The following is a 27,670-nucleotide window of genomic DNA, read 5'->3' on the forward strand; positions in this document are numbered from 1 at the left end:
ACGACAGTTCTTCACCAACGGAATGCATGACGCCATGACTCCCAACAGCGACATGTACTTTCTGACCGACACTCTCGTTCCAACTTTCCACTCTGCCGCTTTCTGCTTGAGTTTTTGAATTCTTTCGACTGAGGGCTTCACCAGGCCTAACTGAGTTTGAAATTCTGCGCCCAGAAATACCAAGCTCCTGGAGGGAGATAGACATGACTTTGCGAAGTTGACGGCGAAGCCTAGTCGTTGCAACAGCGGCATGGTAACGTTGAGACTTGCCTGCGTCGCCACCGACGATGAGCCGTGTATCAGCCAGTCGTCCAGGTAAGGGTAGACGTGATGACCTTCTCGTCTGAGCCACGCCGCCACCGGCGCTAAACATTTCGTAAATGTCCTGGGGGACGATGTTAGACCGAACGGGAGCACTCGGAACTGGTAATGATCTTGACCCACTACAAATCTCAGGAATTTTCGGTGCCGTCGACGCATGGGTATGTGGAAATATGCGTCTTGCAAATCCAACAACACCAGAAATTCCCCCGGCTGTACCGACCGAATGACTTCTTGAAGTGTGAGCATCTTGAACTTCAGGCGTTGCAGAGTTTTGTACAGCGCCCGAAGGTCCAGAATGGGTCGCCACTTGCCGTTGGGTTTCTTCACCACGAACTAACGGGAGTAAACCCCTTGACCTCTTTCGGCCACTGGAACCAATTCTATACCCCCTTTCTGTAGCATAAGTACAACCTCCTGCTGCAAGATGTGAAGATGAGGTTGCATAGAATACACGGGAGCAATGGGAACCAGTGAGCCCTTGAATTCCAGGGAGTGGTGGAACTGTACCATGTCCAATACCCAACGGTCTGATGTAATTTTGTCCCATTCGTCGACGTGTAGAGCTACTCTGCCCCCCAGCACATTTCCTCGAAAACTGTCAATGTTGTGATTTTGTTTGTTTGTTTTTGGCGGAAGAGGCCTGTCCTCTTCTCCTTCTGGATGCCTGAAAATCTCGGCTTCTTTGCGTAGACTGTACTGCCCATCTATATACTTGTGAAGAATATCCAGAGCGACCATAACACCGGTCTCTGGAGGCAGCAAATCGGGTGTTTCCTGAACCTTCACAGAAGGGGCAAAAGGTGCGATATGACCGCCCACTTTGCAAAGTCCTCTTTCATGCCCTTGAGGGCTTCTTCGATTTTTTCTCCGAAAAATTGTTCCCCTTCACAGGGCATGTCCAGTACCTTGTAATGAACCTCCGGCCTAAAGTCTGTGCACTTCAGCCAGGCCTGCCGACGTAGTACCACCCCATTATTAATCTGTTCGAAACCAGATCCCGCTAAATCTACAGCGGTGTTAATGCTGTGATTTGACGCCTACTCACCTTGACACACCAGCAACATGGCAGCCTTTCGGTGTTCCTCGGGTAGATGTTCTAACAGAGGGGCCAGCCGATGCCACATCTCGCGGTCGTAGCATGCCATAGTCGCCAACGAGTAGGCGGCTTTAACTGTCGTCGCCCCCACTGTTAAAACCTTTTTTCCGAAGGCATCTTGTCTTCTAGCGTCACTGTCAGGAGGTGTAGTGCATTTGTGCTGTGTTCTGGCTTTCCCGGCTAGATGCCGCTGACACCACTGATTAAGGGGTGGGTTGTGAAATCAAACACTTTGGCGTAGAGTCTGGGGCCTTACATTTTTTCTCCAATCTTCCTTTGACTGCAGGCTCTGAAAATGGATGGTGCATGGTGCGTAGGCCTTCTTGCCAGACATGGTGAAACAGAGAAAACAGCCTTCCTTCTCTCAAATAGGAAACATTATTTTCGTTCTTCCTCTGGGGTCAGACCAAACTCAACACCGGCTTTTGCATTCATGGCATGAAACACCCCAAAGTCCTCCGGAGGCGACGGTTGTGCTGGACTCCTATGGGCTTCTATTTCCACATCAGACTCCCATGTCGGATCTCTTGATGGCGACGAGGAGATATCAGAGATAGAGTCCCTGGAACCATGGTCGGAGTCAGAGTCCGGTAGCTCACCCTCCTCCAGATGGGAACGAGGAGGCTCTGTGCTCATTGGCCGGGAAGCCGGCAACTCAGCCGTAGCTGCTGAACGCTTAGGGACACCTGCCGTGTCGACGATATGTGTTACCGGGGGCGTACCCACGGAAGGCAACCTTGAATCCAGTTGGCTCAACAGGGACTGCAGTGTAGATGAGACCTGGAGGGACAGCACCGACTGCAGGTTTAGTAGAGGAGACGCAGATGGAACATTCTGTATTCCCGCCGTCACCAAAGGGCCAACACACTGTAAGCCGAGGCTTGTTGGGTTCACCACAGGCTCTCGTTCCTCCTCCATCGACGACACTGAAAGGGCCGACTCCTGCTGTAGCAAGGTGTCTGGTAGAAAGGCGTCATACGCCGAAGGCTGCCACGCTCCACCCACTGGCAGCAAGTTGTCCGTCGACGACGAAAACCTTGGGCCCTTGTCGACCGCAGTCGCTGGAGCCGACAACACCACCGTGGAGGCAGACACCGTAGCCGGAAGTAAAACCATCAACAATGGGACTCACGTCGACGGCGGCGACAGCTGTGGCGCAGATTTTTCAGACAATCCCGCCTTTTTTGACTCCCTGGATAGATGCTTCGAAGACTCTCTACTCGAGGATGACCTACAATGGTCTCCTGAAGAGGAGTGTTTCGAAGAGTCCTTTTTTGAAGAAGAAGTTTTCTCAGGCATTCGGGACTGGTCAGACTGAACATGCTTAAGACGACGAAGGAGTCCCTTTCATCAGGTGTTTGCCCGAAGAGGGGCGGCGGATCTTGTTTGCAGGCCGAGACTTCTTAGCCGGCGGTTCAGCTGACACCGATCGGCGAGGAATTGTAGAAGCAGGTCTCTCAGATGCTAGGCTGCGCACCAACCCCACCTCCGATGGAGGGTAGGCCCCATCTTTTAGCCATGATATCAACCGCCGATTGCGGTCATTCAGTGTTTTCTGAGAGAAACCCTTGCAGATGTCGCAGGAATCGGCGGAGTGATGAAGGTAGAGGCAATAGAGGCAGTCCATGTTCCCGTCCCCTTCATATACCTTTTTCATCCCGCAAGTAGCGCAGGGCCGAAATGAAGCTTTTCCCGAAGACATTGGGAAAAAATGACCACAACACACCACGTATGTAGAATTAAAACGAGCATGAGGTGATCCCGACACTTTGGAGACGGTTGAAATCTGAAGGGAAGCCGCGGGGGCGGGTCTATTTATACCCTACGTCCTATTGGGTGGTAGCTAAGCACCCAAAAGGACTTTGATAAGACACTAAAGTGTCAAAGTTTTCCAAGGGAAAATGCTATTTTAAAAAGGACTGAGGTTCCCAGCCTGACGACGGGGAATATTCAAAGCATGTGAATCCATGAACGATCCAATGCTGGAGAACGAGTCTTGCGTCATTTGTTTTACTATCTTTTGGAGGAAGGTTGTGGGTATTTTAGAGGTTTTTAACTTGTATTAGATTTATGGGATGGATGGCGGTATGGGCCGTATTGGGATTTTAGTGCGTTGAAAAGCTGCGGTTTGCACCGCTGTATAACACGTCAATAAAAATTAAAAAAAGAATCCCCACTCAAGCCGCAAGAAGAGGAAGGGCTAAATCGCAAGAGCCTTCAGATCAACACCCACCCACATGAAGGATTTAATAAGGACTCTGGTAGAAGAGTAATTAACCATGAAAAAACAGTGTCATGTGAGGCTAATGGCACTACATGGAGTACTTCCAGAGAAGACCACGTGGTCTTCTTTGTCCATTTTGAAAGTGTGTCAGAGACTGCAGGGTGGGACTGGGATCATTGGGCCCTGTACACCACTCCCTATGGCAAGATCAAACAAGAGATCCCGGAATATATGGGGCATCATCTAGAACAGTACCAGTTAGGACTTCAACATCTTTGACTGTGACAAGGTGAAACTGCGAGACAATGATCATATCGAGGGAAGGGTTTCATGACAAAGTGGTTGGGACAGAAAACCTACAAGGAGGCCAAAGAAATGTTAATTCTATAACAATTTGTCAATTCTTTGCCCCTGTAACTCCAGAAAGTTAAGCATCAACTTTATAAGCCCTCTTTTGAGGAAGCAGTCGAAACGGAAAATGCTGACCAACAAGCAATGTACTCCAAGGATCCAGCTTTCGTAGCAAAAAAAACAAATTAACTGAAACCCATAGCCAGGACAATAGAAGGGAATTCAGCTGGAACTAAAGAAGTCTGGAAAAAAACAGAATATAAAAGAAAATAGAATTTCTGATCCCAGTCGACAGGAATAGGCCAAGGCCAGGACCTCAGCTGGAATTTGGAATCTGATGATTTGGCTGTTGCACACCTTGTCACAACTACCACGGCCTGTTTGTCGGCTCACCTGTTGAGGTTTGGAATGCTGCTTCTTTGTTGACTCAAGCTGCCTGCGTTTCTTACAGGTGCGGGTCTCGTGGAGAGAAGGACGGGCTTCACCCGACGCCATTCTGTCGGTAGCAGTTGGTCGTAGGAGTTCAATGTCCAAGATGTAGACAGGTGCCCAGGGAGGAGAGGAAGCGGTGAGAATGCTTTGTGTACGTTTGTGGATGAAGGGGCCCCAGGAAGGATTAGCAGCGGAAAAGAGTCACTGCTGCACAGGATACCTGGAAGGGAAGGGTGTTACAGCGGTCCGAAGGCAACCGCGAGGAAAGCAGTTCTGGAAGGAAGAACCGCGGAAGGCGGCAAGCCGCGGCCGTGGTGGAGCAGTCCACGAAGGCACAGTAAGGGATCACTGAAAGATTCCAAGTAGCAAACACTAGGAACAGCAGGCGGAACTCGGAACTGTGAGCGAATTGACACGCGCCGATCCGCAGGGGCGGGGCGCAGAGGGGGTGGTAACATGGTTTCATGACAGTGTACCCCCTCCGAAGCCTCGTAACCCCTGGTTTGCCAGGATGTAACCGATGGAATTGTTGTACCAGTCTAGGGGCATTGAGGTTGGAGACTGGTTCCCAGGTACGCTCACTAGCCGGATATCCTTTCCATTCCACCAAGTATTGTAAACGTGCTCTTCTGTATCTGGAATCGCAAATCCAGGAGACTTCATATTCGATTTGACCCTGGACAAGCAGAGGAGGAGGGCGGGGAGTGTCTTTGGAGGACTGGTGATAGGGTTTTAACAAGGAGGTGTGGAAGACGGTGTGAATTCTGTTCCAAGTTGTAGGCAGATGTAGTTGGTAGGCCACCAGGTTGATGGTCTTGGATACAACGAAGGGACCGTAATATCGGGGTGCCAGCTGGTTTGGTCTTAAATGTCTAGGTAAATATCGAGAGGATAACCATACCTTGTCCCCAACGTTATATGATGGAACAGAACGTCTCTTGACATCTGCAAATTTCTTTACGTCTTCCCTAGCCTTGGACAAATGGTTCTTAGCCTCCTGATGGATTAATACCAACTAATCCGTCCAGGAATCAACAGAAGGAACAGGACTTGGAGAGGGTAATACCGAAGGAAATACAGAGGGATGAAAGCCTTGGTTACAAAAGAAGGGGCTGGTTTTTATCGCGGAATGTTCAGAATTGTTGTAGGCGAATTCCGCAACCGGCATCAAAACAGACCAGTCATCCTAAACCTTGGAGGCAAAACATTGCAGATATTGTTCAAGGGTCTGATTCACCCTTTCTGTAATGCCATTGGTCTGGGGATGGTATCCAGATGTCAGGGCTCGTTGGATTCCTAACACCTTGCAGAGGAGTTTCCAAAACCTTCAGATGTACGGAGGTCCACGATCAGAGATAATCTTAGAAGGAAGCACATGTAGACGAAAAATGTGTTTTACAAAAATGCCAGCCATCTCAGGTGCAGAAGGTAGTTTCGATAATGGTGTTAAATGGGCCATTTGAGAAAAAAGATCAAGGGTTACCATTATGACCGTATGTCCCCTGGAGGGAGGTAGATCAACTATGAAATCCGTTGCTATGGCTTCCCAGGGCCAGGAAGGTGGATTTGGTTGGAGAAACAATCCTGCTGGTTTTCTACTATCTGTCTTGTTCTGGTTGCAGACAGCACATGCCCGGATATGTGCCTGAACATCTTTCAGCATCTTGGGCGACCAGAAGTTTCTTTGGATGGAGAGAAGGGTACATTTGACTCCACGGTGTCCGCAGTGGAAGGTATCGTGGCATAGATGTATTATCTGTTCCTACAAGGCCTGGGTTGGAATCCTCAGAAAAGGAATCCATCTTTATACTTAAGTGCCCACAAATTGCGTCCTTGGAAATCCTTCCAAAGGCATGAGGTTGTGGTTTCACTCTTAATAGACCCCAGGATATCACAAGCATGGGTGATGAACACAGTGTTGGGAAACATCTTGGGTAGGTCGAGCAAATTGTGTGAAGGATAGTCAGGACGTCTGGACAAGGCGTCTGCTATGACATTCGAGGTCCGTGGTATGTGTGATATTTGGAATTGATATTGAGCAAAGAAGAAAGCCCACCGTGCTTGCCAACTGTTTCTGCACTCCATGGATTGGAGGACTTCTAGATTTCTGTGATCCGTCTGCACCTGCACAGGATGAGTGGCACCCAGGAGGAGATGACGCCAGTCCTTAAAGGCTTGACGAATGGCAAGCAATTCCTTTTCAAGGACTGAATAGTGTGTCTCACATGGAAGTAAGGTCCGGGATAGGTAAGCCACAGGATGTTCTTGTAAAGCTCACCTGATATCCACGGGGACGCCACTCAGCCGGTCCAGACTTCCGACCACTTCGAACCTTTCCCTGGACTTGCTCGACCAAGCACTGGGCCTGAAACACAGTATTATCAGAGGTCAATTCCCTATTGGTCTCGCTTGTCTGGCCCTCCTTTTCTTCCCTGGGTCCCAACCTTCCCCCGGACCTCTCCTCACCTTGTTTTTTTGATGTGGGGCGCTCTCCGTCCTGCCTTTGATGCAGGGGTGCATTGGGTGATGCGGGCTGGAGGGTGCGTTGTTGCTTCACGGACCCGGCGGCCGGGGCTTGCTGCGGCTGCATCCCGACTCGTAATTGGAATGGGTCTTACATAAATTCTGATGGCTCTAGTCCCTTTAATACTGTGCCTTTCTTTCCTTAGGTGATGAAGATCTTAAGGATGGCGATGCGCTGCTGAAGTATAGAAATACAGAGCGTGATGCTTATTGGCTTCCTTAGCACTAACCAATGTTCGTCTTTTCCGGGTCCTTTTAGGTGCCGCAGTAACCCAGGATGGAAGCGAGCTAAGGAGATGAGCTGCGGTGAGAAAGCGTGATGTGAGGCGCCTCTTAAATGTTTTGCGCTATCCTGGTGTGTCTTTTCCCCTTTTTCAGATCGGCGGTATGCTCCGGAGCAGAAGTTGTCCGATCGACGGGAGTTCAGGTAAGGATTAAACTCTATTTGCAAATTCTAGAGAGCTAAGTATTGCAGAATGCTTACTAACGTCTTTTCTTCTATTCTTCTCCCCTTTGGTAGAGCGCGGCGTGCCGAGATGGAGATGACTCTGCCGTAGGAATCCGCAAGACTGGGAAGAGCTGGACAGAAGTTGGATGCTCTTCGAGGGGAGTATTGGCAACAAAGTTCTTATTCTTGCAGGTGCGCTGATGCTGAAGAAAGAAGTGGGCCTCTTCAGGAGATCCGAGCAGGGTGAGTGTCACGCTGCAGGTGCAGATAAACGCAAAGCATGTTTCTCAGGCCGGGTGTGGTTTAAATAGTCTGTAGGTATCCCAGGTACCCCTGGGCTGAGCCACACCCAAAAGACTAGACCACTCATCCAGTTCAAGGAACTGAATTACATGGGGGCATCCATTGCCCCATAATACATTGCAAGTCCAATACTAAGTGGATCTCAGGACTGTGTGTGAGCTTGGTGCCAAAGGCACCAGGTCAGAGTCCAAGTAGGTGTCTGGGGAAATGGAGAGGCCCTTAAGGGCCGACTAGGTGGCCGTGACCTGGCTCCAGCCGAATATCCCGGGGGGCTGGGGGCAGGAATTGTGACAGCACTCCTCCCCTCCCCCCAATGCCCCTCTCAAGGTGGCTTTCCCCTCAGGTCCCGGCTTGTTTGGGTGGTTTTGGTGGAACCTCCTAAGCAGACGAGGTGCGTGGATGTATTCGCAAGGTTTCCATGTTCTGTCCTGGGGACCGTACCCTTTCCAGTCCACTAGGTAGTATAGTTTGGATCTGACATACTTGGAATCTAGGATGTCCTTGACCTCGAATTCTGGCTGTCCTGCGATCTGCATTGGCTTCGGTGCTGGTGTCACACGGGTCCCAGGTTGAACAGGCTTTAAGAGAGACACGTGGAACACAGGATGAATTAGCATATTAGATGGTAAGGCTAGTTTGACAGCTACTGGATTTATCACGGAGGTGGTAGTGTATGGGCCTGGGTATCTTGGACAGAAGGTTCGGGTCCCTTTAATGGGACCATGCTTGGATGCCAGCCAGACTTTGTCTCCCACTTGGTAGTTAGGGGCTTTGATTCGATGTTGGTCTGCAAATTTCTTCTGACAATCCTTAGCTTGGAGTAGGTGTTCTGCTGCCCTTTTGAAGGTTTGTGAAATGGTTGTATGTAAGGTTTTAATTGCTGGCATTTCTAAGGTCGTAGAGGTGTCCAACTCGGAAGTGCGTGGGTGTTGACCATATATGGTATAGAAGGGTGTTTGCTCAGTACCGATGTGTAGGGATTTGTTATAGGAATATTCAGCAATCCATAATATATCTGACCAGCTCTCCTCAGCTTGATGGAGCATACAGCGTAGATACTGTTCGAGCGTCTGATTTGTTCGCTCAGTTTGACCATCCGTTTGGGGATGGTGACCAGTAGATAGTCGGATGTCAATGTGAGCCAAAGAGCAGCACTTCCTCTAGAAATTGGACACGAACTGAGTACCACGATCCGAAACGAGTACCGAGGGGAAACCATGGAGCCGTACGATGCATTCCAGAAATACTTTTGCTAGAGTGGAAGCATTTGGGAGCCCCTTTAGAGGAATGGAAGTGTGACATTTTTGAAAACAGGTCCACAACTACTAGAATGGTGTTGAATCCCTGACTGGATGGTAGGTCAGTAATAAAGTCAAGAGATAACGTGTGCCAGGGTGCTGGTGGGATATCCAACGGTTGCAAGAGTCCTGCCGGTTTCTGTTTGGATGATTTGTTTTGAGCGCATACTCCACAAGATCGGATAAATTGAACAATGTCTTTATGCCATGTGGGCCACCAACAATTCTGTTTTACTTTGGCCAAAATTTTTGCGATCCCCAGGTGGCCTTTGATTAAGGAATCATGATAGCTGGACATGACTTTTTCTCGTAGTTCCTGATTTGCTAATAACAAGCGGTTTCTGAAGTAGGGCAACTGGTCCCTTATCGTGTAATGTTTCCCTTGTGTGCACCACTCTTGTGATTGCTTAGGACTCATCAAGTTCTGGATTTTTTAGTGTAGTTCTTTCTGAGTGATGGTTGCTGTAATTCCCAGAAGTTTATCACATGGGATAATAGGTATCGGGTCCGGTGGTTTGTAGTCCGGTTCTTCAATACCCATACGGGAAAGGGCATCAGCCTTCCCGTTTTTGACTCGAGGTCGAAATGTAATCACGTAGTCATATTCAGCAAAGAATAGGGCCCAACGTAACTGTTGTGAAGATTGCGCTTTAGCAGTTTTTAGATACTGGAGATTTCGGTGATCTGTTATGACAGTGATGGTGTGTCTTGCACCCAGAAGGTAATGGCACCAGGCCTTAAAGGCAGACTTGATGGCTAGGAGCTCTTTATCTGTGATGGCGTAATTGAGCTCGGGGGTGTACATTTACGTGACCAGAAGGCAACCGGGTGTAACTGACCCGTTTCAGGATCCTTTTGCGAGAGGACGGACCGCATGGCCATGTTTGATGCGTCCGTTTCCACCACGTATGGGAGCTCTGGACGAGGATGGTGTAGAATTGGGGCCAAAGTGAATCGAGCCTTAAGTTCCTGGAAAGCTCTTTCTGCTTCCTCTGTCCATTGAAATATTTGATGCCTCTTTTTTAGTAACAATGTGATGGGATGTACTATCTGTGAGAATTCCGGGATGAACCGGCGCTAGAAGTTGGCGAAACCTAACATGCTCTGTACTCCCTTGAACGAGTTTGGTGATGGCTAGTTTAGGATCGCATCTACCTTGTGTACATCTATACGGATACCCTTCGGACTAAGAATGAAACCAAGGAACTCCACCTCGGAAACATGGAATGGACACTTTTCAAGCTTGGCATAGAGCTGATGCTGGCAGAGTTTTGCCAGTACGGATCGAACGTGATTGACGTGGTCTTGTTTTGATGTGGATGTGGAGTACACTAGGATGTCGTCAATGTATACTAAAGCACAGACATCAATTAATTCCCTTAAAACATCGTTCATGAAATATTGAAATGCAGCTGGCGCGTTGCAAAGGCCAAAGGGCATAACTTGATATTCGTACAGGCCATACTTGGTACGAAAGGCCGTTTTCCATTCGTCGCCCTTTTTAACTCTAACAAGGTGATATGCTCCTCTTAGATCTAGTTTTGTGTAGATTAGGGCGTCTCACTTGGTGAAGCAGTTCAGGAATCAATTGCAGGGGGTAATGGTTTTTGACGGTAATCTGGTTCAATGCGCGATAGTCGATGCACGTTCTTAGGTCCCCTTCCTTTTTTGGTACAAAAGAACAGAGGACTGGCCGCCGGGGACTTCGAGGGACGGATGAACCCGTTTGCCAGGTATTGGTCGAGATAGGACTTCAGGTGCTGGTTTTCTGGTTCTGTGAGTGCGTAGATTCATCCACAAAGGATCTGGGCGCCGGTTATCAGGTCAATCTGGCAATCGTATGGTCTGTGTGGAGGTACGGTATTAGCTTGTTCCTTCTGAAACATGTCTTGAAAATCCTGGTACTCTCTTGGTAGGGTCCCGGCTGCCACTGTTCTCAGCGTAGAGGTTCTGGCGTCGATTGATTGTTTCTCTTGACGATAACACGTTTGAGCACAGGTCTCGGAGAAGGCCAGCTCCTTTGCATCCCTAAGATCAGTGGAAACTGAGGTGCCTTGAAGAGGTCGAAAGCGATAGATTCTTGATGCCCATACTGGCAAAAAAGGGTTAATGTTGCAGTGCATTGGGATACTGGACCGGAGGCTATTTCCGTGCCATTGACTGTGGTTACAGTGTCTGTGGTTAACTTTGGACATAAAGGAAGTCCCATCTTTGCTGCGAGATCTTGGTCTATGTAATTCCCAACAGCTCCACTGTCTATGTACGCTCTTGCTGCGTGCATCCGCGATGGTTGTTGGTGATCGATCAGGATCACAGGTAGTGCAAAAAGGGAGGTCTGTAGTTCACTTTCTTTGCTCGACAAGTGGACCCCTACACTTGCCGGGCTGGGCAGTTTTCCGACTCTTTGGTGGGGTCTTCCTTGTCCGTAGCTCCTACTATCCTTCTCAGTGGCTTCACTGGGCACTCCTTTAGAAAGTGACCCAATTTTCCACAGTACAAACATAATTGCTGTTGCCTCCTCCCATCTCTTTCCGCCTTAGTCAAGGGTGACCCGACGCCTCCAATCTGCATTGGTTCCCCTGAGCCTTCTGTTGATCGAGAAACATTGTCCCTTGAACGCACATAAATAGGGCGAGAGTGGGGTCTGATCCGATCTGCTCTTCGGTCTTGCAATCTTTGATCTAGCTGAACCACCAGGTTAATAAATTCTGCACAGTCTTGAGGGGGTCCACTACTTGTGCGAGGACATCCTTTAGCTCTCCCCGCAGACTCCTATGAAATAACGTGGTTCTCTTCTCTGCAGGCCTTTCAGCTTCAACCACAAGTCTATTGAACGTGGCGATGTATGTCAATAGGTCTTGGTTCCCTTGACGAAGGCATAGAAGTTCATTGTCTAGAGCCTGTCCATGAGTACGACGGGCGAAAAGTTTTTCCATTTCCTGTTGAAAACCCCTGACGCGTAACAGAGGATTGTCTTGAGTCACAAATGGTACTGACCAGTCTGCAGCACTTCCGCTCAAATAAAATAGCACAAATGCGACCCGAGATTGGTCATTTGGAAAGGCCCCGGGCCTGCAAAGGAAGTGCAGACGGCACTGGTTCATAAAAGTGGCATATTTCTTAGGATCCCCAGTGAATCGCTCCGGTGGCGCCAAGGGAACTGCCCCAGGAAGGGTTATCTGAACAGGGCTGGCTGATGGTACTGGCATTGTAGGCACGTTTCCCGGCAATGGTGCATGTCCCGCTTGCGACTGGAGAAGTTGTCAGCTTAGGTCATCTGTTCGTTCGTTAGCAACTATCAACTCCCTCCTCAGGGTGTTGGTCTCCTGCCGGGCTGCGCGTACTTCAGAGCATAACTGTCCCAACATTTGGGCTAACTGGTCGGTTTCTGACATTTCCATGGCGCCCAGGTGATATATGATATGATATGATATGGCATTTGTAACGCGCCTATACACAAGTGTTTCAAGGCGCGACGAGGCAGGGGGGGGACAAGGGGAAGACAGACAACGATCCTACTAGGCCAGGTGTCATTCAGATCGCGCAAGTGCAGGGGTGGGGGGAAGGGAAAAGTGCAAGGGGAAGGGGAGGGGGGGAAGTGCAGTACAAGGTAAGTAGCGTAAAAAATAATAAATAAGGCCAGCTGGTGGCAAGTGCAAGGTAGATGCAGAACAAGTGCTGGGAAGGGGGGGGCTGTAAGGATACAGTGACAGTCCCGCAGTGCAGGGGGGTGCCAGGGAGGCAGTGCAAGTGGAGAGTGGCTGGGCCCTGGACCGAGGTCACTGAGAGTGGCCCAGTTGCAGATTCAGAGCAGATTCAGTGAAGAATTAAAGCTGTTCAGCAGGGGAGAGGGAGAGAGAAAGCAGAAGCAAAGAGGAAGGTTTTGAGGTGCTTCCGGAACCGGAGGTGGTTCTCCTCAAGTTTCAGGGAGGCAGGAAGGCTGTTCCAGAGGGAGGCCCCTGCTGCAGAGAGAGATCTACCCCCAGCTCGTTGCTTCGAGAAGCGGCTGACCCTGAGGGAGTTGGAGACGGATGAGCGAAGGGATCGGGAAGGAAGATATTTAGGAAGAGAGAGTTGAAGGTATTTGGGCCCCAGGCCCCAGAAGGCCTTGTGGACAATGCAGAGGGTTTTGAACTTAATCCTCGCAGCCACTGGGAGCCAGTGTAGAGATTTCAGTCCTGGAGAGATACGGTCCCTGGGCTTGAGGCCAAGGACAAGTCTCGCAGTTCTGTTCTGGATGAGTTGCAGAGGGCGGAGAGTGGAGGCAGGCAGATTAAGATAGAGGCTGTTACAGTAGTCCAGCTTTGAGAGAACCAGGGCTCGGGAGACAGTGCGCTTCTGGGGGAAGGAGAGGAAGGGAAGAATACCTCTGAGGAGGTGCAGCTGGTAGTGTGACTTCTTAGAGACGTCTGATATATGAGGAGAGAAGGAGAGTGTGGAGTCGAAGATGACCCAGAGGTTTTTTGTCTTACAGGTAGGAGCAGGAAGGGGGCTAAGGGAGGCCGGCCAGAGAGCTGCAGGGAAGGAGGGAGTGGGTGTGCCGATAAGTAGAATCTCAGTCTTACTGGCATTAAGGCAAAGGTCATTGGCGGCACACCATTCCTGGATAGCAGACAGACAGTCAGAGATGAGGGAAGGAGAGGAGGCGGCCGAGGGTAGCCTGAAAATGAGCTGGGTATCGTCCACATAGCACTGGAAGTTGGGGCAGAGAGCGGCGATGCGGAGGGCAAGGAGTGCCAGATACTGGTTGAAAAGCCAGGGAGAGAGGTTAGATCCCTGGGGAACACCACAGGAGGAGAAAAAGATGTCAGAGGAAGGACCCCAGTTGGACCTGGGAGGGTCGATTGGAAAGGAAAGAGGTCAGCCACGCCAGAGCCTGACCAGTGATACCCAGGTTATCACGGAGACGGTTGAGCAGGATGGCATGGTTGACAGTGTCAAAGGCAGAGGAGAGATCGAGTTGAATGAGAACACACGGAGTGTTGGAATCGAGGTTCGAGAACAGGTCCTCAAGGATGTTCAGGAGAGCAGTTTCCGTGCTTCTGGCAGCTCTGAAGCCAGATTGATGGTCATGAAGACTACCAACAGATTCAGCGTGGAGGTTAAGCTGGGAGATGGCCAGTTTCTCCCGGAGCTTGCCCAGGAAGGGAGTAATGGAGATTGGGCGATAGTTGGCCGGGCAGGAAGGGTCGGAAGAGGGTTTCTTGAGGAGGGGGTGCACAAGGGAGTGCTTGAGGGGGGAAGGGAAGACTCCAGATGCGAAGGAGTGGTTGCAAAAATCAGCCAGGGCAGGAGCCAGGGAGTCGATGTGGTCCTTGATGGTTTTGGAAGAACAGGGGTGAACCTGTTTAGACAAGACTTTCATAGATCGGACTTGTCTGGAAACCTCGTCAGCAGAAAAAAGTGGAAAGGCAGAGAAGGAGGGAGGAGGGGTGGCTGCAGAAGGGCCAGAGGAAGAGCCGGGAAGAGAGGGAGGGAGGTGAAAGGAGGAGAGCGAGGACAGGATGTCCTGAGTTTTTGAGATGAAGTGAGGCCAGTGCAGTGCAGAGGGCCTGGGAGGGGACAGGAGAGGTAGAGACTGCAGCAGGGTTGGCCAGCTCCTTGCAGATTTTAAAGAGTTCGGCCGAGTTGTTTGATGCCTCAGAGATGCGGGCTTGGATAAGGGCTCTCTTCTTGGTGAGAACGGAGAGCCAGTATTGCCTTTGGAGCAGGCGGCAGGCCAGTTTGTCAGAGGATGAACATGAAGCACGCCATTTCCTCTCTGCCACCCTGCACTTGCGTTTTAGGGTGACGAGATCCGAGTCATACCAGGAGTTACATTTGGCTTTGGGCTTCAGGCGGATTCTCATTTCGGGGGCAAGGATATCAAGAGTATTAGATATAGCAGAGTGGAGCATGGAGAGGGCTGTGTCAGGGTGGGAGTCAGCCGAAGGCAGAGGCGGGGGCGAGAAGGTAGCAGCAAAAGCCTCAACTGACACGCGCTTCATGGGTCGGATGACCGAGAAGGTGGGTGGTAGTGAAGAGGGTGGCTTTGCCTGTGGGGTAGGGAGGGTGATGTGGGAGGATAGGAGAAAGTGATCACTCCAGGAGAGAGGAGTGGAGAGAGGGACGGAGAGGGGAAGGTCAGAGGAGATCAGAGCATCAAGAGTGTGCCCTGCAGAGTGAGTAGGCCCAGACGGGAGAATAGAGAGTGCGAGAGAGTCGCAGAGGTCACGAAAGAGACCAGTGGGGGGACAGGAGGCATCGAGGTGGATGTTGAAGTCACCAAGAAAGAGGAGTTGAGTGGTTGAGGACAGGAGTGAGGAGGAGAGGTCAGCCCACTCAGAGAGGAAGGCGGAAATTTGACCAGGTGGCCGATAGATAGTAGCCACGGTAAGGGAATGGCTAGGAGAGAGAGAGAGTCGGCAGACAAGACATTCAAAAGAGGAGTAGGTCTGCGTAGGAGTGACAGTGGCAGGAATCCACTCAGGCAAGATAAGGGTAACACCACCCCCTGCACGGTTGGGCCTGGGCACGGAGAGGATCTTGTAACCGTCAGGTAGGAGTGTGTCAAAGCTGGTGGCAGAGCTGGCAGTGAACCATGTCTCAGTGAGACCGAGGACGTCGAGGTCCAGTTCCTCAAGAAGGCGACAGATAGAGGAATGCTTGATGGCAGAGCGAGAATTAAGAGTGGCAATGTGGAGAAGGTTGCCATCCTTGAAGAACTTCCGGGGAGGGGTACAGATCAGAGGTACGCCCTGCGGAGGTTTTGGAGAAGGAGGTGAATAAGGAGCACGAGAGGGGGCAGGGAGGGAGGGTAGAGGCAAGGTAGCCGAGGACAGAGGAGGGGGGACAGCAGGAGAGGAGAGGAAGTTGATGAGGCGTGGGAAGCGTCTATCAAAGAGGTGAAGGTTAGCCTGAGGGCCTTGAACCAAGACAGTCCCATTAGCGTAGACATTAACGATGGCCTTAGAGAAGCGGAAAGGGGCCAAGAGGACATCCCAACGGGTGCCACCATTAATGGGAGAGGAGGAGAAAGGAGAGAGCACAGAGACCATATGAAGGGTCCATAGGTCAGGCGAAGGCACGAAAAAGAGAATATCAGTGAGCGTTTCCTTGGAGCTGGCACTAGTGTAGGTGTCAGCGATAGGGAGACCTGGGTTGGAGACCAGGATGTCCTTTTTAAACTTTTTCCTACCAGATTTAGTGAGGAGAGCAGGATAATCAATGGAGAAGCAGTTAAAGATAAGCGAGATATAGAGCACCATGGAGTAGGAGGGAGTGGGGGGGGGAAGACAGACAAAACGAGAGCACGCAGACAGGAGGTGAGCAGCAGGCAAGTTTACCACATTTCAGAGCAAACAGTAATGCGTATTAGGTACAGGGCCACCTAAGTTTGAGAGTCCTGCGAGGGGAGAGAAACAATCAAGTTAACCACAATTGTGGAATACAGTGAGGCGAAGGCACCATGCGGATGAGGTGAACCAGGTGAAGGAGGGGTGGGCCGGGGGAGCGGAGAAGCAGGTGAAGCTGGCGCCTTGCGTCCCCTGCGGACACCTGCAGACACAGGGAGCTGCAGCTGAGGAGTCGCCCTTGGCCTGGGGCCCTTAGCCGTAGGGGCTGCCGGGCATAGGGCTGCCCAGGAAGGGCGAGGTTATAGGCAGAGGGAGAGGAAGGGGAGGGAGGTGTGGGCGGGCCGGGAGGCGGGAGGGAGAGGAGGACCAGGAAGTGGGAGGGGGCAGCAGGAGAAAGGCACACAACGCGCACGGAGCGCGAAAGCAAGTTAAACAGCACAATTACAAAATTAAATACTCACGGGGCCCAGGCAGGGCTTCCAAGCCTGCAGTTCCCTCTGGGCTATGGGCGACCGCTCTCCTACGCACCGCTGAGCAAAGAAGCGGGCGGGGGGGAACGGTCGTCGAGTAGGCCAGAAGGGAACAGCAAGGTAGCCAATCAGAGGGGGGGGTGGGCGGGCAGGGAGGGGGGAGGGAGAGGAGGACCAGGAAGTGGGAGGGGGCAGCAGGAGAAAGGCACACAACGCGCACGGAGCGCGAAAGCAAGTTAAACAGCACATTTACAAAATTAAATACTCACGGGGCCCAGGCAGGGCTTCCAAGCCTGCAGTTCCCTCTGGGCTACCGGCGACCGCTCTCCCACGCACCGCTGAGCAAAGAAGCGGGCGGGGGGAACAGCCGTCGAGTAGGCCAGAAGGGAACAGCAAGGTAGCCAATCAGAGGGGGGGGTGGGCGGGCAGGGACGCGGGAGGGAGAGGAGGACCAGGAAGTGGGAGGGGGCAGCAGGAGAAAGGCACAACGCGCACGGAGCGCGAAAGCAAGTTAAACAGCACAATTACAAAATTAAATACTCACGGGGCCCAGGCAGGGCTTCCAAGCCTGCAGTTCCCTCTGGGCTACCGGCGACTGCTCTCCCACGCACCGCTGAGCAAAGAAGCGGGAGGGGGGGAACGGCCGTCGAGTAGGCCAGAAGGGAACAGCAAGGTAGCCAATCAGAGGGGGGGGGTGGGCGGGCAGGGAGGCGGGAGGGAGAGGAGGACCAGGAAGTGGGAGGGGGCAGCAGGAGAAAGGCACAACGCGCACGGAGCGCGAAAGCAAGTTAAACAGCACAATTACAAAATTAAATACTCACGGGGCCCAGGCAGGGCTTCCAAGCCTGCAGTTCCCTCTGGGCTACCGGCGACTGCTCTCCCACGCACCGCTGAGCAAAGAAGCGGGAGGGGGGGGGAACGGCCGTCGAGTAGGCCAGAAGGGAACAGCAAGGTAGCCAATCAGAGGGGGGGGGGTGGGCGGGCAGGGAGGCGGGAGGGAGAGGAGGACCAGGAAGTGGGAGGGGGCAGCAGGAGAAAGGCACAACGCGCACGGAGCGCGAAAGCAAGTTAAACAGCACAATTACAAAATTAAATACTCACGGGGCCCAGGCAGGGCTTCCAAGCCTGCAGTTCCCTCTGGGCTACCGGCGACCGCTCTCCCACGCACCGCTGAGCAAAGATGGTGGAAGGTGGATTTTTGGTGTGAGGCTGTGCATTCTGTAACGCTCACCTGATATCCACGGGGACGTCACTCAGCCGGTCAGGACTTCCAACCACTTCAAACCCTTCCCTGGACTTGCTCAAGCAAGCACTGTGCCTGAAACACAGTATTATCAGAGGTCAATTCCCTATTGGTCTTGCTCGTCTAGCCCTCCTTTTCTTCCCTGGGTCCCAACCTTCCCCCGGACCTCTCCTCACCTTGTTTTTTTATGTGGGGCGCTCTCCGTCCTGCCTTCGATGCAGGGGTGCGTTGGGTGATGCGGGCTGGAGGGTGCGTAGTTGCTTCACAGGCCCGGCGGACGGGGCTTGCTGCGGCTTCAGCCCGACTGGTAATTGGAATGAGTCTTACAAAAGTTCTGATGGCTCTAGTCCCTCTAATACTGTGTCATTCTTTCCTTAGGTGATGAAGGTCTTGAGGATGGCGATGTGCTCCTGAAGTAAGTAGGAATGCAGAGCGTGATGCTAATTGGCTTCCTTGGCACTAACCAATGTTCGTCTTTTCCGGGTCCTTTTAGGTGCCGCAGTAACCCAGCATGGAAGCGAGCTGAGGAGATGAGCTGCGGTGAGAAATCGCGATGTGCGGCGCCTCTTAAATGTTTTGCGCTAACCTGATGTGTCTTTTCCCCTTTTTCAGATCGGAGGGATGTTCCGGAGCAGAAGTTGTGCGATCGACGGGAGTTCAGGTAAGGATTAAACTCGATTTGCAAATTTGAGAGAGCTAAGTAATGCAGAATGCTTACTAACGTCTTTTCTTCTATTCTTCTCCCCTTTGGTAGGGCGCGGCGTGCCAAGATGAAGATGACTCTGCCGTAGGAATCCGCAAGACTGGGAAGAGCTTGACAGAAGTTGGATGCTCTTCGAGGGGAGTTTTGGCAACTAAGTTCTTATTCTTGCAGGTGCGCTGGCGCTGAAGAAAAAAGTGGGCCTCTTCAGGAGATCCTAGCATGGTGAGTGTCACGCTGCATGTGCAGAGAAATGCAAAGCATGTTTCTCAGGCCGGGTGTGGTTTAAATAGTCTGTAGGTATCCCAGGTATCCCTGGGCTGAGCCACACCTGAAAGACTAGACCGCTCATCCAGTTCAAGGAACTGAATTACATGGGGGCATCCATTGCCCCATAATACATTGCAAGTCCAATACTAAGTGGATCTCAGGACTGTGTGTGAGTTTGGTGCCAAAGGTGCCAGGTCTGAGTCCAAGTAGGTGTCTGGGGAGATGGAGAGGCCCTTAGGGGCCGACTAGGTGGCCGTGATCTGGCTCCAGCCTGAAATGCCAGGGGTCTGGGGGCAGGAATCGTGACAGTTCTAGACCATCTTCGGCTTGTTGTTTCAAAACCGCACCTATAGCATATTCTGAGGCGTCTGTTTCCACCAGAAAGGGTCTTGAAATGTCAGGTTGTATCAGAATGGGTCCTTGAGTGAACATCTTCTTTAGCTTCTGAAAGGCGGATTCTTGAGAAGAGGTCCAAAGGAAGGGGACGTTCTTTTTGAGTAAGGATACAATTGGTTGAACGATGGCTGAAAAAGAGGGAATTAATTTCCTGTAGAAATTTGCATGCCCCAGGAAGGATTGGATTTGTTTAACAGAACAGGGAGCTGGCCAGGAAGTGATAGCTTTGATCTTGGTTGGGTCCCTAGCCACCCCTTGGGGGTTCAAGACAACTCCCAGGTAACATAGCATCGAAACCTGGAATATGCACTTTTTGGGTTTGGCTAAAAGGCGAAGTTCCCTTAGTCGCTGTAGTACGGCAGTGACGTGTTCTTGATGCTGTGTCGGGTCACTGGAATACACCAGGATGTCATCCAGTTATACGATAACAAAGAGGAACAGCATGTCCGAATAAACCCGATCCATAAAACGTTGGAAGACAGCTGGGGCATTGGCAAGACCAAATGGCATGACCAGGTACTCTAAGTGACCAAAGGGCGTTCGAATTCCATTCATCGCCCTCTTTTATTCGGACCAAATGGGAGGCTCCTCTTAAGTCTAACTTGGTAAATATTACGGCACCTCGAAGTGCTTCCAGAATGTCTGATATTAGTGGTGAGGGATCTCTGTCTTTCCGGGTACAGTGATTCAGACCCCTATAGACCAGACAAGGCTGTAGCTCCTTGGTGTCTTTCTTGGGTACAAAAAATAAGGATGCCACTGCGGGACACTTGGAAGGAAAGATGGTGCCATTAGCAAGGTTGGTATCCAAGTATTCCCATAGGGTCTCGGGTTCCGAAAGAATAAACATTCTGCCGAAGGGAATTCTCGCATTCTCCTCAGTATCGATGGCAGTCTCTTCTGGTCTATGTGGAGGCAGGGTTTGCACAATGGCTGAGGAGAAGACGTCAGCGAACTGCTGGTAGATGTCCGGTACCTGATTGACATTGGAAACGGTAAGAGAATGGCCAATTTTTCTGTCTTCCTTGGATATGACTGGTCTGGTGTCTGGCGCAAGGCAGTGCGATAAAACTCTGAGCCTAAAAACAGAGAACCCGAGGCCAAATTAATGTATGGATTATGTTTTTTTAACCATGGCATGCCCAGGACCACTGGATAGTGAGCGGCTCTTATGATGTCGAACTGTATGGTTTCTTGATGGTTGTGAATCGTGTATGACTTTCCCGGTTTGTTGGGCGATTGGTCCAGAAGACAGGGGGGAGCCATCGATTCCTTCGACTGTCTGTATATCATCCTTGGGTTCTCTTGGAAATGTGTGCTTTAATGCCTACTCGTCATCCATAAATACACCCATAGCGCCACAATCTACCAAGGCTAGAATCGTCCGTGATGCTCCGATGGAAGGGGTTGGGGTAACCTCGAGGACCACCAGGTTACATCTCGATGAAGGTTCCAGGATCGAAGGGGTGGAGCGGCCTTTCGTCTCCCGAAGCTGGGCTCCATTCAGGATCGGGAGCTGGCGTTTCCTGAACGCCTTGGTGGTGCTATAGGGCAGTTCCTGACCAAGTGGTTGTCTGCCTCACAATACATGCACAACACACTGTCAAATCTGTGGTTTCTCTCCTGGGCTGAAATAGGGCCTCTCATAGCCCCCAGTTGCATAGGTTCCGGCTCAGCAGGAGGGTTTTCCCTGGTAATAGAAGCGAATGGAGATATCTTGGGAGGGGAACTTCTTGTTTTTTTCTTTTCCGCCTTTCTTTCTTGTATTCTGAAATCAATTTGCAGGGATAAATCCATAATGAACCTGGAAGAGCTATTCTGGCAAGCTCGTCTTTTACTTCTTCATTCAGGCCATGACGGAACAAAGTAAAACATGCCCCCGAAGACAAGTCAGCTTCTTTAGCGAGCTGTTTAAATTGGGTAACATACGACAACATATTCTGGGAACCTTGTCGGAATTCCAGCAACCTTTCTTGTGCAGTAGAAACCTGGTCTGGGCAGTCAAACATCTCCTTCAAAGCTTTAATGAACCCATCATAATTGTCCAACAAGGCATCTCCTGCAGAGACCAATGGTGTAGCCCAGGCCAGAGCATTGCCGGTAAGATGGGCTATGACAAATCCCACATTAGCTCTGGGAGTGGAAAAGTATTATGGCTTAAAGGTGAAGTGTACCAGACATGAATCCAGGAAAGAGCAAAACATCTTAGGGGAACCATCATATTTATCCAATACTCCACCCGTTGAAGCTGAAGCACTGTCCTGATAGGCAGAGTCCCAGTTGTTTCAAAGCTGCATTTTCTGCCTTAAGATTTTGTACCTCTGTAGAGAGTTCCTGCATTCCTCGTAAAAGATCCTGAACAGTAGGATCCATCTCTGATGCTTTGTTAGGAAGTCGGCGTGTCAAACTGTCACAACTAACACGGACTGTTTGTTGACTCACCTGTTGAGGTTTGGAGTGCTTCTTTTGTTGACTCAAGCTGCCCGCGTTTCTTAGAGGTGTGGGTCTCGTGGAGGTAAGGACGGGCTTCACCCGACGCCACTCTGTCAGTAGCAGTTGGTCGTAGGAGTTCAATGTCCAAGATGTAAACAGGTGCCCAGGGAGGAGAGGAAGCGGTGAGAATGCTTCGTGTAAGTTTGTGGATGAAGGGGCCCCAGGAAGTATTAACAGCGGAAAGGAGTCACTGCTGCACAGGATACCTGGAAGGGAAGGGAGGTACAGCGGTCCGAAGGCAACCGCGAGGTGAGCAGTTCTGGAAGGAAGAACTGCAGAAGGCGGCAAGCCGCGGCCGAGCAGTGCAGGAAAGTAATAATAAGCAGTGCTCCGATACCTGAGGGTTCGTAGCGCTATATAAGTGCGAAATTAATAATAATAATAATATTATTATTATTATCATTATTATTAATTGGTAGTGTGACTTCTCAGCAAAACGTCAGATGTGTGGAGAGAAAGAGTGTGGAGTCAAAGATGACCTCAAGGTTTTTAGCATCACAGCTGGGAGCAGGAAGAGGGCCAAAAGAGGCTGGCCATAGAGTGACAGGAAAGGAGGGAGCAGGTGTACCAATGAGGAGAATCTCGGTTTTATTGGCATTAAGGCAGAGATCATTGGTGGAAGACCACTCCTGGATAGCAGACAGTCAGAGATGAGAGAAGGAGAAGAGGTGGCTGAAGGCAGTCTGAAAATGAGCTCAGTGTCATCCGCATAGCACTGAAAGTTGGGACAAAGAGCTGCAATTCAGTGGTCAAGAAGTGCCAGATATTGGTTGAACAGCCAGGGAGAGGAGTTAGACCCTGGGGAACACCACAGGGAGGGATAGAGATAGACGAGAGGAAGGACCCAAGTTGGACCTGAGAGGGTCGATCGGAGAGGAAAGAAGTCAGTGAAGCCAGGGCCTGATCGGTGATACCCATGTTATCACGGAGACGGTTGAGCAGGATAGCATGGTTGAAGAGCGGCAGAAGAGAGATCAAGTAAGATGAGGACACAGGGGTGTTGGAATCAAGGTTGGAAAGCAGGTCTTCACAGATGTCCGGGAGAGCAGTTTCCGTGGTTCTGGTTGCTCTGGAGCCAGACTGACAGGGGAAAGGCAGAGAAGGAGGGAGGAGAGGTGGCCGAAGAAGGGCCAGAGGAAGAGCAGAGAGTAGGGGGAGGAGGAGAGGAAGAGAGAGAGAGAGGACAGAATATCTTGAGTTTTAGAGATGTAATGAGATGCCAGAGCCGTGCAGAGGGCCTGGGAGGAGAGGTAGAGACTGCAGCAGGATTGGCCAGTTCCTTGCAGATTTTAAAAAGTTTGGTCAAGTTGTTAGATGTCGCAGAGACGCAGGCTTGGATGTGGGCTCTCTTCTTGGTGCCGGATTTGCCTTTGGAGCAGGCGGCAGGCCAGTTTGTCAGAGGATGTACCGGAAGCACGCCATTCCCTCTCAGCCACCCTGCACTTGCGTTTCAGGGTGACCAGGTCAGAGTCATACCAGGAGTTGCACTTGGCTTTGGGCTTCAGGCGGATCCTCATGACAGGGGCAAGAACATTGAGAGTATCAGATATAGCAGAGTGAAGTATGGAAAGGGCTGGGTCTGGGTGTGAGTCAGCCAAAGGGGGAAGGTGTGGTGAGAGAGTGGCAGTGAAAGCCTCAACTGACACACACTTCATGGGTCGGATATCCGAGAAGGTGGGTGGCAGTGCTGGAGGTGGCTTGGCCTGAGGGGTAAAGGGTGAGGTGGGAGGAAAGGAGAAAGTAATCACTCCAGGAGAGAGGAGTGGTGAGAGGGATAGAAAGGGGAAGGTCTGAAGAGATCAGAACTTCCAGAGTGTGCCCTGCAGAGTGAGTCGGGGAGGGGAGAAAGAAAGAAAGAAAGAAAGAAAGAAAGAAAGAAAGAAAGAAAGAAAGAAAGAAAGAAAGAAAGAAAGAAAGAAAGAAAGAAAGAAAGAAAGAAAGAAAGAAAGAAAGAAAGAAAGAAAGAAAGAAAGAAAGCCGCAGAGGTCGCAAAAGAGTCCAGAGGAAGGACAGGAAGCATCCATGTGGATTTTTAAGTCTCCAAGGAGGAGGAGTTGAGTGGTCGAGACCAGGAGGGAAGGGGAGAGGTCAGCCTACTCAGAGAGGAAGGAGGATATCTGACCGGGTGGCCGACAGATGGTAGCCACAGTAAGGGAATGGCCAGGAGAGAGAGAGAGCCTGCAGATGAGGCATTCGAAAGAGGAGTAGGCCTGCGTAGGAATGACAGAGGCAGGGATCCACTCAGGGAAGAAGCAAACCCCCCCCCTAGAGGTGGAGTTCGGGGGTGGGGCAGGGGTTGGGGGGAAGAGGGCAGTCTTTTCCACCATACCGTTTAGCCTCTTTTTGGGCCATAGTTCTTTTACATTTTCGACTGGACCACAAGGCCCAGAAACCTCAGTGCAGAGTACAAAAAGAGCCGAGCAGCAGCTGAGAGACATCCCGGCAAGTGACAACTTTCTGGCAATGGGCAGGCCTCCAGGCAAGCATCAATCTTCACTGAGCTGGGGAAGGAACCCTGGTCTAGCAACGCCAAACCAACGACCCAGGGTAAACCCTGAATGAAAAAGGGGTGGGGCTTTGCAGACTTTAAACCTTTTGCAGCTGTAACCCAAGCCCTAAGCTCAAGCATAGGTGATACCAGGAACCAATGGTAAGGGGGAAGTTTGAAAAACAAGATCAGCAGGGATAGAATAAACCTATATACAGAGAAATGAATGAGGGGTGTTAGGGTGGAAGTAGAGATGGTGGACCGGGAGACCAGGCGACAGAGAGGGAGAAGGTGGAGTGGCATACTATGGCAGTTGTGGAGGTGTTGGATGGGAGTGCAGGTAATGGGTTGTGATGTGTGAGAGAGAGTGGTTGAGATCTTGAGAGTGCAGCGAGTGGTATACGCATCAGTTTTTGAATAAGGAAGGGAAAGATGAGCGATTAGGGGAGGTGAGTGCAGGTGGATAGTATAAAGGTGAGAATGGTACAGAGTGAAAGCGTGAGAAAGAAGAGGTAGGGGTAGTTGGGGAGGTTGGAGAACAGGAGGGGAAAGAGGAAGGGGAGAGAGAGGAGCGAGAAAGGAATGTGAGTAGACCTGAAGGATAGGGAGGGTGTGAATGAGGAAGACAAGAAAGGAGAGAATAAGCATCAAGGAGAAGAAAGAGCGTGTTGACACATCATCCTAACATTCTTTACACAAGCACTGTGAGAACATCAAAGTAGGGTACCGTTAGGACGTCCAAGAGTGAGTCGTATAGAGAAGGCTATGGCATTTCAGCTTTCACTCTATTCTAGATTAGAGCTAGACAGTCTGTTACCGGTCTCAAGTTTTTCATTACAACATCTTGTCCGGGAGTTGGGATGCCTGAGCTAGGGTGGAGGGAATCCACAGAACGACAAGGACAATACTAGGGATCCCTTAGTTTGGCCTTTCTTCCTCATCCTGCCTACTAACATCTGAAGTTGTTAATAAAAACACAAACTCTACACCTTGGTTATTGTGTTTTGAAGCAGTCCGTTGCTCCCCCTCATGCAAATCGGAGCATCCTGTCCTTGGTTTTCGACATGACATTCTTTATTGTCATTATATAACCCACCAGTTAATATATGTCATACTGAAAGTTGTGCAATGTTGTAATTATCATATGCATATCAATTAGGGGTGTCATGGTATTAGTTTTATAACGGTACGATAAACTTCTTGCCAAATGACGGTATATCATGGTTATCACGGTATAGCAGGCGGAGTTAACTAATCTTAACAAATATTTTCTAAAAGGTCACAAATTGTCAGATTTATCATCACAAACAAAACCAGGCACACAGAGCCAGAATTGGGGTTTTCAACATACTTTCCACTGAAATGCCACCCCTTGCTTCCACCAAACACAAACACACGTGGAGAGGAAGAGGGGGAGGGGGGCCTGCTGCAACTGGGAAAGTAAACTGATAGCTTTTCTTAAGTGGTCATTTAGGCTTTTCGCTGCCCCACTGGCTACTGGGGAAGATAAAAATGTTGCCATCTTTATAACCTGCATGCCACAGATCATTGGAGGATGATGGTAGTATAAGCTTGTCTGCATACACACACACACACAGACAGACACACACACACACACACGCACACGCACGCACGCACGCACGCACGCTCTCTTTACGTTACAGCCTTTAGTTTACTTGCGGGCCAACATGTTACCCTTTGGTATGACAGTAGGGAATACCCACAGAGGTTAGTGAATTTCACAGTGTGACTTATTATATGTAAATTCAATGATAGAACCAGGGAAATCCTCCATTGTCATATGTTTAGCAAACATTATCCATTATAAATATATAAACCCCAAAGCCGCCAACCCAAAGTAAACCCTTTTCCTTCTTGGCACTGTATTTATTCTTCCTATTGCTAACATATTGATTTTGTGTCAGGCACGTGTGGTTTATTGAAGGGCATTAAAAACTGCTCCAACTGAAACTACTTTGCAGATGGCACATCCAACAGTGCAAGACCAAGACTGCGCAGAACTTGCTTACTGCAGCCTTTCCAAATCGGATTGAAAAGCACACTTAACGGTATAAACGGTATACCGGTATAAACAATGTGACGGTTATTATTGTTTAATTGAGTGGTTCATGGTATCTTTAACGGTATACCTTAATACCGTTACATCCCTAATATCAATATGGAAATAAATATGTTTTACTGTTTGTATGGCTTTTTGTGAAAGCCTAAAAACTAATTTATAAAGAAAGGAACATGACATTGAAAGCTAGACCTTTACTTCCATTCCTTATGCCAATTTTCTGTCCAATTTCAGTGTATGCTTGGCTCTATTCTATCTCTTACAAGCTTTAGCAATTGGGCAAAACACAATAAGGCAGGAAAAGGGGTCCAAGTATAGATAGGACCCAGTGGATTGTAAAATCAGCTATGTTGTCTGTTTCATACACTGACAAATGACAGACGCTCAGTAATTAGATGAGACCACTTTTTCTTGACCTCAGCAGACTGGCGCTGGCATGTGCTAACTGCATTGACGTGGTGCAAAATGTCCTGCCAGGCAATGGTCTTGACCAGTAGTGGCACACGGGCGTTGACGCAGTTGACGAGCATGTGTTTCTGACGCTGGACAAACAAAGGTTAGCACATGTGTGTGTATTTTGTGTATTTCTACAGCTCAAACATAAGCAAGTGTGTGTCCTCAGCAAGTGAATTCAGACAAGAAGTTGGATCTATTGTGGGAAAAGCCATGTTTTCTGAAACAAATATGTTACTAAATGATCATTCCCAACGGATTGCACTTAAGAAAATCAGACAATCATAACAACAAAAAAAGTTTCTAACGCTTTACATTTACTTGAACTTTTACTTGGCGAAGGTGCAGAAAATAATTAAAACATTAGGACTGAAACTTTGATATGAGACCTTAATTGAAATACTTACTCTAAATGAGAATTCAAGGTTTTCTCCTCCCCACACCTCCATTCCAGTGTCGTAAGAGCCAAGGTATTCAAAATATTTCTTACTAACAGCAAACAGCCCACCAGCCATTGTTGGGGATCTGACAAAGAGAAAGCAATTAAGATTAACAATGAAAAGATTACAACAAAAAAGAAAATAACTTCATTTTCGGTTCATATTCTGTTGACAAAAACATTTACTATAATCTGTGGTTTAAGAAACAAGATCAAAACGAAAAATCCATCAAAGGGATAAAAATGTGTTCACTTATAACGGCAATCGATTTAAAATATAATTTAAACCAATCACACAACCACAG

General features: G+C 49.9%; 1 protein-coding gene across 1 annotated transcript in view; it reads right to left on the bottom strand.

Annotated features, from left to right (window-relative positions):
• GALNT12 (polypeptide N-acetylgalactosaminyltransferase 12) overlaps positions 1-27,670 on the bottom strand; it is a 548,792-nt gene that overhangs the window by 242,541 nt on the left and 278,581 nt on the right. Inside the window, exon 5 of the mRNA XM_069620610.1 lies at positions 27,334-27,451. Within this exon, the coding sequence (XP_069476711.1) occupies positions 27,334-27,451 (118 nt within the window). The remainder of the gene's footprint in view (positions 1-27,333; positions 27,452-27,670) is intronic.

This window comes from Ambystoma mexicanum, chromosome 5q (genome assembly GCF_040938575.1).
Source record: "Ambystoma mexicanum isolate Mex_15411 chromosome 5q, UKY_AmexF1_1, whole genome shotgun sequence".
NCBI classification, from domain to species: Eukaryota; Metazoa; Chordata; class Amphibia; order Caudata; family Ambystomatidae; genus Ambystoma; species Ambystoma mexicanum.